Below are 13,049 nucleotides of genomic sequence, written 5' to 3'. Positions count from 1 at the left end.
CTCCTGTACCACCCCGTTAATAACTGTGACATTATTAAAGGCCTCCCTCAGAGTGGGGTCCCTATGTTGGGCAGTCCCAAAATTTTCACCGGTTACCTCTAACTCCATAATGTCAGATGCAGGGGACACTTCCTCCTCATCCTCAACCAGAACACAAAAAGGAAACCTGTCTGTCTCTGGGTGTGGCAACACAGCCTGTCTTATATAGAGCTAACCACACCCAGGAACCGATCACATGACTAGACAGTTGGTTTGACATCACCACAGGTCCTGAAACACATAAATATATACATGATTATGTGCAATAAAGAAAACACTCCGGGCTACATCATAGCGACAAGCCACCTATGTGACACATACCTCCCGTCAACTACACACCCTTTAGCCATGCTACAGTATGTAGTATGTATGTAGTTTGTATGTAGTATGTATGTTGTATGTATGTAGTATGTATGTTGTATGTATGTAGTGTGCATGTATGTAGTATGTATGTAGTATGTATGTTGTACTGTATGTTGTATGTATGTAGTATGTATGTATGTATGTTGTATGCATGTATGTAGTATGTATGTTGTATGTATGTAGTATGTGTGCATGTAGTATGTTCTATGTAGTATGTATGTTTGTGTTTTTTTTTACATTCAACACATTAGCCGGATGATGGGACTACTACTGTCCCATCATTGGCTAATGTGTCAATCACTGTCATTGTAGCAGGCATAGCACGATGGGACTTGTAGTCCCATCAGACGATGCCTGCACACACAACCCCCGGCAGGCCCGTACAGACCCCCAGCAGCCCGCACAGACCCCCGGCAGGCCCGCACAGACCCCCGGCAGCCCGCACAGAACCCCGGCAGGCCCACACAGACTCCCAGCAGGCTGGACAGACCCCCAGCAGGCCCGCACAGACCCCCCACGGTCACGCACAGACCCCGCCCGCACACACAGACACGCAGTCTCCGCCCACGCACCGCACTCCATTATAGTGCATCATTGCACTATAGGAACTTCCGATTCCGGTATTCGATATCTTAAAAGTATCGGAACTCAGTATCGGAAATTCAATACAGCGAATATCTGCCGATACACGATATTTGCAGTATCGGAATGCTCAACACTACTAGCCACCCTTCTTTTCAATAACAGTCATAAACCTTTAATCCATGGAGTCTTTCAGTTTCTTATTCTGTTGACAAACTATTTGGGCAACAGCAACCACAGCCCCCCAGACACTGCATAGAAAGTTGTACTCTTTACCTTCGCTGTAAATCTCCCATTTAAGAAATGCCCACAAGTTCTCAATTGGGCTTAGGCCAGGAAAGGAAGGGGGTTATGTCATTATTCTTTCCTCTTTAAAGGGAATCTGTCACCTAATTTTGGCCCTATAAACTGCGGCCACCGCCATCAAGGGTTAATCTACAGCATTCTGTAATGCTGTAGATAAGCCCCCGATATAACCTGAAGGATAAGAAAGACAAGTTAGGATATACTCACTCAGGGGCGGTCCCGCTGTGGTCCGGTCCGATGGGCAGGTCCGGGTCTGGCGCCTCCCATCTTCATACAATGTCATCCTCTTCTTTTCTTCCTGTCGCGGCTCCTGCGCAGGCGTACTTTATCTGCCCTGTTGAGGGCAGAGCAAAGTACTGCAGTGTGCAGGTGCTGGGCCTCTCTGCCCTTTCCCAGCAACTGCGCCCTGCATTACTTTGCTCTGCCCTCAACATGGCAGATAATGTATGCCTGTGCAGGAGCCGCAACAGGAAGCAAAGAAGAGGATGACATCGTATGAAGATGGGAGGCGCCGGACCCGGACCTACGACGCCTATCGGACCGGAACAGATACAAATCACCTGATCTGCTCCATCCAATAAGCATTCAAGTTTATACAGCTTTAAGTTGAAAAATCTGCATAAAAATATTGACATGCACAAAATTCTCACTTGCCTTATTATTTTCCACATTTATATGCACAAAATAATAATGAATAAAAAAAAAACATTTTAGATAATATGAGTTTAACCCCTTCATGAAATGCGCCGTACCTCTACTGCGCATACCGTGTCTCTCCCTTTGATGTGGGCTCCGGCGCCGGCACTGAGCCCACATCTTTCGCAGCACATGTCAACTGATTTGAACAGCTGACATGTGCCCCTATCAGCCGCTGGTGGAATCACCATCCACCCACGGCTGTTAAATGCCGCTGTCAATCTCTGACAGAGGCATTTAATGTGATCACGCCGGAAGTGTCACAAATCCCTCTCATAGATGCCCGTGTCACATGACTGTGGGTCACCCATGGGTTGGCATGGCAACCCAGGGTCTGCAGCAGACCCCTGTGGTAGTCATTGCCGGATTGCTATGAGCACCACCCAGCAGTTGGCGCTCATAGCAAGTGAGCATTTCGGCTACTAAGAGCAGAGCTGAAGCCCTGCTTTATGTAGTACAAGCGTTTGGATGATCACAGCTTCTAATCTCCCATGGAGTCTATTGAAGTATTGAAGCAAGTGTAAAGTTGAAAGAATGTTTTTAAAAATATAAAAAAAATATATATAAAAGTTCAAATCACCCCCATTCACCCCATTCAAAATAAAGCAATTAAAAAAAAAAAAAAAAATATATATATATATATATATATATATATATATATATATATATATACACGTACTTGGTATTGCTGGGTTCAGAATCTCCCTATATATCAAGATATAAAAAGACCCTGATCGGTAAACAGCGTAGCGAAAAAAGTTAAAATGCCAGAATTACGCTTTTTTGGTCACCGCAACATGGCATTAAAATGCAATAACGGGTGATCAAAAGAACGTTTCTACACCAAAATAGTATCAATAAAAACGTCAGCATGGCATACAAAAAATAAGTCCTCACCCAACCCCAGATCCTGAAAAATGGAGACGCTACAGGTCTCAGAAAATGACGCAACTTTATTTTGTTTTTTAAACAAACTTTGGATTTTTTAAACCACCACCTACAATCTATTCATGTATGGTGTCTATGAACTCGTAATGACCTGGAAAATTAAAACAGCAGGTCCAGCATATTGCCCCCAGTGTGTCCAGCATATTGCCCCCAGTGTGTCCAGCATACTGCCCCCAGTGTGTCCAGCATATTGCCCCCAGTGTATCCAGCATATTGCCCCCAGTGTGTCCAGCATATTGCCCCCAGTGTGTCCAGCATCTCTGCCCCCAGTGTGTCCAGCATATTGCACCCAGTGAACAGCATATTGCCCCCAGTGTGTCCAGCATCCTGCCCCCAGTGTGTCCAGCATATTGCCCCCAGTGTATCCAGCATATTGCCCCCTGTGTCCAGCATATTGCCCCCAGTGTGTCCAGCATATTGCCCCCAGTGTGTCCAGCATATTGCCCCCTGTGTCCAGCATATTGCCCCCAGTGTATCCAGCATATTGCCCCCTGTGTCCAGCATATTGCCCCCAGTGTGTCCAGCATATTGCCCCCAGTGTGTCCAGCATATTGCCCCTAGTGTCCAGCATATTGCCCCCAGTGTGTCCAGCAACTCTGCCCTCAGTGTGTCCAGCATATTGCCCCCAGTGAACAGCATATTGCCCCCAGTCTGTCCAGCATATTGCCCCCAGTGTGTCCAGCATCTCTGCCCTCAGTGTGTCCAGCATATTGCCCCCAGTGAACAGCATATTGCCCCCAGTGTGTCCACCATATTGCCCCCAGTGTGTCCAGCATATTGCCCCCAGTGTGTCCAGCATCTCTGACCCCAGTGTGTCCAGCATATTGTCCCCAGTGTGTCCAGCATATTGCCCCCAGCATTCTGGCATGGGCCCCCCGGATTGCCGATCGCAAAGCTGCAAAGCTCCCTCCTCGCAGCTGAAGCGCGCACTCTCCGCAACTGACAATGACATCAGACGCCGGCGACATGCGCGCTGCGGCTGATGTCAGTTGCCAGCCTCCGATTGGCTGTCGGCTGTTAACTATTGACGTGCGGGCGCATGCCCGCACATCAATAGCGTTTAACTGCTGCAGCGCCGGTAGGGGCCCGGTGAGCAGATGAGACGGGGCCCGATGCAGGCCCCCTCTGCCCACCGGGCCCATACCCAAGTCAGAGCAGTAATGCCCTAATGGCGGCGGGCAATCTGAGCGGTAGCCCAGGGCACCCCCACACCACTGGGCCCTGGGCTACCGCCCAGATTGACCCTATTATAATCCGCCCCTGCTTCCAACTCTCACGTAAGTGTGAACTGATTACTCAGAAGATCTATCACGTGACCCAGGAGAGGACCAGAGCAGCATTGGAAAATGGGGAAGATGGCAATCGATGAGTATCCTAATGCAGCTGTATTACTTATACATTTACACAGGTTTAAGGGGAAAAAAAAAGAGTGCTTCTTTAAGTGTTTCTTTTTAATTAATAAATTTCACCCTATTATCCGCATATATTGGAAGACTCACATCCAGGTAGTTTTCTCCATATCCTCTTCTGATGTATTTATATGATGTTGCTATCTCAGTTTCAGCTTGGACTTTTTAATATGGTTTACATGAAGATTTTATTTTTTTAATTAGATAAAAGGTGTTGGATCATGCTACTTTTTTGTTCATTTACTACTTAAAGGGAACCTGTCACCTGAATTTGGCGGGACTGGTTTTGGGTCATATGGGCGGAGTTTTTGGGTGTTTGATTCACCCTTTCCTTACCCGCTGGCTGCATGCTGGCTGCAATATTGGATTGAAGTTCATTCTCTGTCCTCCATAGTACACGCCTGCACAAGGCAAGATTGCTTTGTGCAGGCGTGTACTATGGAGGACAGAGAATGAACTTCAATCCAATATTGCAGCCAGCATGCAGCCAGCGGGTAAGGAAAGGGTGAATCAAACACCTGAAAACTCCGCCCATATGACCCAAAACCAGTCCCGCCAAATTCAGGTGACAGAGTCCCTTTAAAGCTTTGGATCAATAACTCATGCCTTTAGGTATCAAGATAGTGACCTAAAATTTAAATGTAGCTTTAGAATTAAGCTCATTCATCTTCCTTATGGTGTCAAACACATTGTTGTTCTCCGCCAGGTACCCATGTAAACTTGGGCTTAATTCCCCTTTCACTTGCTCGCCCAATATATAGAATAAAATGGTGTTTGAATTAGGAATACAGCTTTGCCTGCCACTATGTATGTCCCAGATGTCCTAGTAAGTCCCAGATGTCCTAGTATGTCCTAGGTGAATAGCTCTTGGATGTCATCAGTATTATGCAAATTAGCTAATTCCTCGTTTTATCACTATTTCTGCTTCCTGCTGGTAACTGATATTTTGACTTCTTTAGCCCTTTTAATAAGTAAGGATAACCTTGCTCTTTTAGTAATATGATCCCACTTTCAGTAACTCATGTCTCTAATACAGCTTCATATAGTACACACTAAAAAGGAGGCAAGATCAGAACCTAGCGGCGGTGTAGATTATGGAGTTCTTGGATTCTTCTTTAAAGTAAGTTAATATGTTTGAATTAAAAGGAATTGAGTACTCGACTCATTGTTTCTAATGCTACTTGTGTTTGGGATTGGGGCAAGTGGTCACGCCTTATTCATTTATTATTGTTTTGTAACCATTGTATCTTTCTGTTTCTGAGTAACCGTTTCTATTTTCTTTTGTTTCTTAACCCCTTCACAACATGAGCCGTACATGTACTGCACATGTCGTGTCCCTCCCTTTGATGTGGGCGGCGCTGAGCCCACATCTTTCCCAACACGTTTCAGCTGTTTTGAACAGCTGATATGTGTCCCTAACAGCCGTGGGTGGAATCACGATCCACCCTTGGATGTTAACCCGTTAAATGCCGCTGTCAATCTCTAACAGCGGCAATTAATGTGATTGTGCCAGAAGCGCATCACCGATGGGATGGCATGACAACCAGAGGTCTCCAGCAGACTTCTATGGCTGTCATAGCCAGATTGTTATGAGCCCCGCCCGGTGGTCAGTGCTCATAACAAGTAAGCATTTCTGCTACACACAGGCGATCTGATCATCGCAGCTTCTAGTCTCACATGGAGACTATTGAATCAAGTGAAAAGTAAAAAAAAAGTTTGGAAAAATATTTTTAAAAAAAAATGTAAAAATTCAAAACACCCCTCATTCGCCCCATTCAAAATGAAACAATTAAAAAAAATAAAATATACACATATTTGGTATCGCCACATTCAGAATCGCCCAATTTATCAAGCTATAAAATAAAATGAATCAATCCAATCGGTAACTGGCGTAGTGAACAAAAAAATGTTTGGGTCACCACAACATTGCATTAAAATGCAATAATGGGCGATCAAAAGATTGTATCCACATCAAAATGGTGTCTTTAAAAACGTCAGCTTGTCGCACAAAAAAATAAGCCCTCGCCCAGCCGCAAATCACGAAAAATGGAGATGCTATGGGTCTCGGAAAATTATGCAATTTTTTTTAACAAACTATGGACTTTTTTTCACAATTTAAATAAAAAATAATCTACACGTTTGGTATCTACAAACTCCTAATGATCCTAAAATCATAATGGCAGGTCAGTTTTAGCATTTAGTGAACATGGTAAAAAAAATAATCCAAAAAACAGTTGTGGAATTTCACTTTTTTTCGCAATTTCTCAGCACTTGGAATTTTTTTCCTGTTTTTAAGTACATGACATGGTAAAACCAATGGTGTTGTTCAAAAGTACAACTCGTCCCACAAAAATCAAGCCCTCGCATGGCCATAGCGACGTGACGGAAAAATAAAAAAGTTATGGCCCTGGGAAAAAAGGGAGCTAAAGACAGAAACATGAAAATGAAAAAGGGCTACGGTGTGAAGGCGTTAATGTTCTTGGAACGAATTAATGAACTTTGATTAAACATAAAGTACTGTAAGTTAATTTGATCACTTTGTTATAAATTCTGACTTGAGAGATGTAAAGCTAAAAATCATCAAGTGCATGAATAATTGCAGATGGAAAAGAATTGGGTATGTGCACATGTCACAGTGGAATATTTTTTGTAGAAAATAGGTATATGAAACAAGGGAAATAATTGATGTGTGAACATATAATCCCTTAAAATAATCTTTTTATTATTTTTGATTTCTTAAAAAATACCAAAACTCAGTGTAACAAACTCTTAGCTAAAGTGAAAATATAAGATACAAAATTATCTAAAATCAGACCATGGATAATTCCACATAATAAAGATACTACTATATCCAGATATGATAACAGTCCATAAACGCCTACAAAGCCCCTTACTATTATCCTAGACTGATTCTAACTGAGTGTGGAGGTTGGTGCTCTAAAAGATATCAGATGCGGTGCTCGCCCTCATCGTCAGCGGCTGCCTCTATCTTATCTGGCTGTCTGACAGGTGTATAATTAGAGATGAAAAATCAATATATAGAATGTGGTGGATTTTGTCTACGGTGAGTACATGGTAGAGGCAAAATAGCCTGACAAAGAAAGGATAGACGATTAGGGAGAGTGAACTTCCAGATAACTATACATCCCTTTTTCTTAACCTATGGCTGATTCTGCCTCACAGTGGAGGTTGGCACACTGGTTAGATGTGATGCCCCAACTAGTTGGCGGTTCTCCCTGCCTTTCCTTGCTAGCCCTGTTATAGACAATAATAAGGGCTAATAATAATGTAGGGGTCCTAGCAGATTTGAAATTTGTCAATTATCCTGTGAATATTTGAAAGGGTGACAAGTGTTTATTTTGTTTGTTTGTTATGGGGATAACTCCTCTAAAATGTTATTCCTCTAAAAAAAAGCTATCCCTTATCCATTGGATATGGGATATTTTTCTGATTGCAGGGGGCGTTCAACTACTGGGACCCCCAGCAATACCATAATCAGAGCTTTAGAAGCTTGCTTGGAAACAAGGCTCTGAAGGCTCATCCTGAATGGAGTAAAGGTACCCATGCTCAAAATCTACCCCATTCATTGCCTGTGGGATAGCCAAGTACAGAACTCAGCTATTACTGGCAGTCCTCAAGACAATCTAGGCAGGATGAGTCTGCAGAGCCTTGTTCATGGGTTTTCAAAGTTTTAATCTCGGCATTGCCTTGGGGGGGGAGAGGGGTTGGTGTTAGAGATCTATACGTTATCCCCTATCCAATTTATAAGGAACGTTTTGGGTCAATAACCCTTTCACTCTTCAAGAGGACCATGATTTGACATTAAAAGGAGGGAAATACTTGCCTGACATTTCATAGTAAATCCTGGTATATACAGTGTCATAGTAAGATTAAAAGTAATATAATTGAAGGAGTTCAATACAGTTACAGTAGTTTAATTAATTTAAAGCTCCTTGGCCCCAATACAAAAACTGTGTATTAGGGCTACCCACCTGTCATATGCTATTTTTAATATACTGGTATGTTTTTTTGTGGCAACCGCTACATCTGCACTTCACATAGAGAGTGAATTTAGTTGAGTATTAGGGAATAAAATATCAATCCAAATATATTTTCATTATATCTTATTGCAATATAATACATATATGTAATTTTCCATTCTCTTTGCAGGAGGGTAAATCCAATGATGGTTACACTAATTTAGTTAATGGCCTCAGCAAGATCAGCAATGAGGGTATTACAGAATTTATTACTATATATATAATATTTTCAGTGACTTTATGTTGAATAATAAACCAGTCAAACATATATCTATTATGGTTGTAACAAGTTAATGGTTTAAATGCAGCATTTAACGACATTTAAATGAGTAGATATGTAATTTCTATAGTGAACAATCATTATATAATCATTGCACAACCTTTCAGAATATTATTGGCTTTTTGGGAAATTATCTTTACTTTTATTTCTCGTGTTAAAATAATAGGATTACTTTGCAATCCCATTTATAGGACATATTTACCATGACCTATGCAAGCCAAGTGGCTCAGTATATTTACTTAATTGTCTTATGAAAGTTGAAGCATTTATATTCTCAAATTTAGTAACCACCAAAGAAGCCAAGAAAACACTGTCACAGGAAAGTGTATTATGAGACTTTTCCCCCCTTACATTCATTAGATATAGATAGATATTAGATTAGATTTAGATATGCAATGTACTGTGCCTGTTAAAGGCACAGCATGAAGTCAAAGTGAGTTCCCTCTAGAGGTATAACGTTTACATAGAGTCTAGCACTTAAAGGGGTTGTTCCATTAACAAAATACAGGGGATCACTGGAGGTCCTTCCTTTGGAACCTTCCCCAATTACGAAAAGTGGGGTCCCACAGTCTTCTCTGTTAAATGGAACAGTATGTGCGACCACCACTCTATTGTGTATAGAAGTGGTGGTCATAAATACTCACCACCACTCACTTCATTTCCAATGGACTGTTGGACCTATGTTTCTTGAGCTCAAGGTTTCAGCAGCCTGGCCTTCCCAGCAATCATACAATTAGAATCTATTTTGTAGATAGGTTCTAAATTTTGGTTTTGGAATAACTCCATTAGCGTTATGGATAACAGATTTTGGTATTATCAAGGTCAAACCTTGTATAGTGATATAGTGTTTATGTAGTGAAACTGTATGGCCCTTGCTGCTTGTTCTTGTGTGACAGTTCATCTTTAATAAAATGTCATTCCATTTTTATAGCAAATATTCAATTATTTAGAAAACAAAATAACCTTATTTTTTTGCACTTCAGGCAACATTACTACTGTTTCTAAAGTCAAGCTGCAAGACTTGATTCCAAGAAATCTGAAAATTTTTTACAGATATGAAGGCTCACTTACTACTCCTCAATGTGATGAGACTGTCACATGGACAGTGTTTGCTGAACCAATTGAGCTGTCTAAAGCCCAGGTAAATTGTTTTAAAACTTTGCAAATCAATCTTCACAAACATATTCACACAATCTACTACATAATTGTCTAAGGGTCACTTCCGTCTTTCTGTCTGTCCTTCTGTCTGTCTTTCTGTCTGTCATGGAAATCCCAAGTCGCTGATTGGTCGTTTCAAAACGGACACGACCAATCAACGACGGGCACAGTCCAGCGGCAAAATGGCCACTCCTCACTCCCCGCAGTCAGTGCCCGCTCCATTATCCCCTCCAGTCAGCGCTCACAAAGGGTTAATGGCAGCATTAACGGACGACGTTATGCTGTGGTGTAACGCACTCCGTTAACGCTGCTATTAACCCTCTGTGACCAACTTTTTACTATTGATGCTGCCTATGCAGCATCGATAGTAAAAAGATCTAATGTTAAAAATAATTTAAAAATAAAAAATCATCATATACTCACCTTCCGGCGCCTTTCCCGCTCCTCGCGACGCTCTGGTGACCGGTCCATGCATTGCGGTCTCGCGAGATGATGATGTAGCAGTCTTGTGAGACTGCTACGTCATCATCTCGCGAGACCGCAATGCACTCTTGGGACCGGAGCATTGTGAGAAGCATCGGTAAATGCCTCAGCTGGATCCGAGGGGACCAACGGAAGGTGAGTATATAACTATTTTTTATTTAATTCTTTTTTTTAACAGGGATATGGTGCCCACATTGCTATATACTACGTGGGCTGTTAGATACTGCATGGGCTGTGCTATATACTACATCTCTGTGCTGTATACTATGTGGGCTGAGCTATAAACTACGTGGCTGGGCAATATATTACGTGGCTGGGCAATATATTACGTGGCTGGGCAATATACTGCATGGTCAGTGTTATATACTACGTCTCTGCTATATACTATGTGGCTGTGCAATATATTATGTGGCTGGGCAATATACTACGTGTCTGTGCTATATACTACGTGCCTGCGCTATATACTACGTGTCTGTGCTATATACTACATTGCTGTGCTATATACTGCGTGGCCTGTGTTATATACTGCATGGGTTGTGTTATATACTATGTCTCTGCTATATACTACATGGCTGTGCAATATACTATGTGGCTGTGCAATATATTACGTGGCTGTGCTATATACTACGTGGCTGTGGTATATATTATATGGCTGGGCAATATATATCGCTGTGCTATATACTACTTGGCCTGTGTTATATACTGCATGGGCAGTGTTATATACTATGTTTCTGTGCTATACACTACATGGCTGTGCTATATACTACGTGGCTGTGCAATATATTACGTGGCTGTGCAATATATTACGTGGCTGGGCAATATACTACGTGTCTGTGCTATATACTACGTGTCTGTGCTATTTACTACATGGCTGGGCAATATACTACGTGGCTGGGCAATATACTATGTGGCTGAGCAATATATTATGTGGCTTGGCAATATACTACGTGACTGGGCAATATACTACGTGACTGTGCTATATACTATGTGGCTGAGCAATATACTACGTGGCTGAGCAATATATTATGTAGGCTGTACTACATACTACGTGGCTGTGCAATAAACTACGTGGCTGGGCAATATACTACGTGGCAATATGAACCACGCTTCGCTAATTGGTCGCGCCCGGCCGGCCGAATCCTGTGTGTAAATTGCATTATTCTGAAAACTTTGTAAATAAACTACATACATATTCTAGAATACCCGATGCGTTAGAATCAGGCCACCATCTAGTTTGTACATAAATCTCAATTTAATTGATAACCTAATACATGTAACTCTAGGGTGCTATGCAGATGATCATTAGGAATTAAAGGTCTGGTTTGGAGAGAGCCCGCTCCATACCCAGCAGGCGATGGCTGTTTATCACAGCCAGAACCTGCTGCTAACAATCGCAGGTGGAGCGAAGCAGAGCTCGGTCCACAATTGTTAACCTGTTAAATGCCGATATCAATCTCTGACAACAGCATTTTACTTTGCTCACGAGTGCAAGTGTCCTTACATCAGCCCATCGGTGAAAAGTAAATACAAATTTTTGGAAAAAAAATATATAAAAGTTTAAATCAACATCGTTTCCCCCAATTGAAAATAAAGATATTAAAAATACACATATGTTGTATAACCAAGTTCAGAAAAGTCCAATCTATCAAAATGTAAAACGTTTATATCTAAATCGGTAGACAATGTAAACAGAAAAAATTCAAGAACTCCAAAATTACACTTTTTATCGCCACAATTGCACAAAAAACAACAAGTAACAAGTGATCAAAGAGTCACATCTACACCAAAATGATACTAATAAAAATCTTGTCTCGCCCCACAAAACATAAGCTATCATACAGCTCGGAAAGTGGTGACACAAGCCCCCCAATTTTTTTTTGCAAATTTCAGATTTTTTTTCACCATTGAAATAATAAAAAAAACTGGACATGTTTGATATTGCCATAATCGTATTGATTAGGAGAATCATATTGCATGGTCTTTTTTAGTTAAAAATGTACACTGTAAAAACAATTCCTAAAAGACATTATCAGAATTGTGTTTTTTCACAATATCACTGCACTTGGAATTTTTTTCCTGTTTTCAAGTACACCGTAAAATTAATGGTGTCCTTCAAAAGTACAACTTGTCGCACACAAAAAACAAGCCCTCATATGTCTATGTGGACAGCAAAATAAAACGGTTATGGCTCTGGGAAGAAGGTGAGAAAAAAAATAAAATGGGCTGCAGCGGGTAGGGGTTAAATACCCCAGCAATCTAATATATAAAGCTGAATGTGTGTATGTGTGTATGTGTGTATGTATGTCCGGGATTGGCATCTGCACCGTCGCAGCTACAGCCACAAAATTTTCCAATTCACCAAACAATTTTGCCCCTATCTACATAATGGGGAAAAAAGTGAAAGGAAAAGTGTTGGAGGCGTCGAAGCTACAGCCACAAAATTTTGCACAGTCACACGTCTGGACCCTGAGAGCGTCATAGGCTACGTTGTGAGGTGAAATTTTAACCCCGCGCTTTCCAATTCACCAAACTATTTTGCCCCTATCTACATAATGGGGAAAAAGTGAAAGGAAAAGTGTTGGAGGCGTCGCAGCTACAGAAACAAAATTTTGTACAGTCACACGTCCGGACCCTGAGAGCGTCATAGGCTATGTTGTGAGGTGAAATTTTAACCCCGCGCTTTCCAATTCACCAAACTATTTTGTGAAAGGAAAAGTGTTGGAGGCGTCGCAGCTACAGAAACAA

At 41.7% G+C, this 13,049-nt stretch overlaps 1 protein-coding gene across 1 annotated transcript in view; it reads left to right on the top strand.

Annotated features, from left to right (window-relative positions):
- The window catches only part of CA4 (carbonic anhydrase 4), an 89,365-nt gene that overhangs the window by 69,702 nt on the left and 6,614 nt on the right, over positions 1-13,049 (top strand). The window contains exons 5-7 of the mRNA XM_069757229.1: positions 5,380-5,463; positions 8,514-8,577; positions 9,647-9,804. Of these exons, the coding sequence (XP_069613330.1) occupies positions 5,380-5,463; positions 8,514-8,577; positions 9,647-9,804 (306 nt within the window). The remainder of the gene's footprint in view (positions 1-5,379; positions 5,464-8,513; positions 8,578-9,646; positions 9,805-13,049) is intronic.

The sequence above is a fragment of the Ranitomeya imitator genome, chromosome 3 (genome assembly GCF_032444005.1).
Source record: "Ranitomeya imitator isolate aRanImi1 chromosome 3, aRanImi1.pri, whole genome shotgun sequence".
Lineage (NCBI taxonomy): Eukaryota > Metazoa > Chordata > Amphibia > Anura > Dendrobatidae > Ranitomeya > Ranitomeya imitator.
The sequence above is the reverse complement of the archived record's forward strand: the minus strand, read 5'-3'. Positions and strand labels throughout refer to the sequence as shown.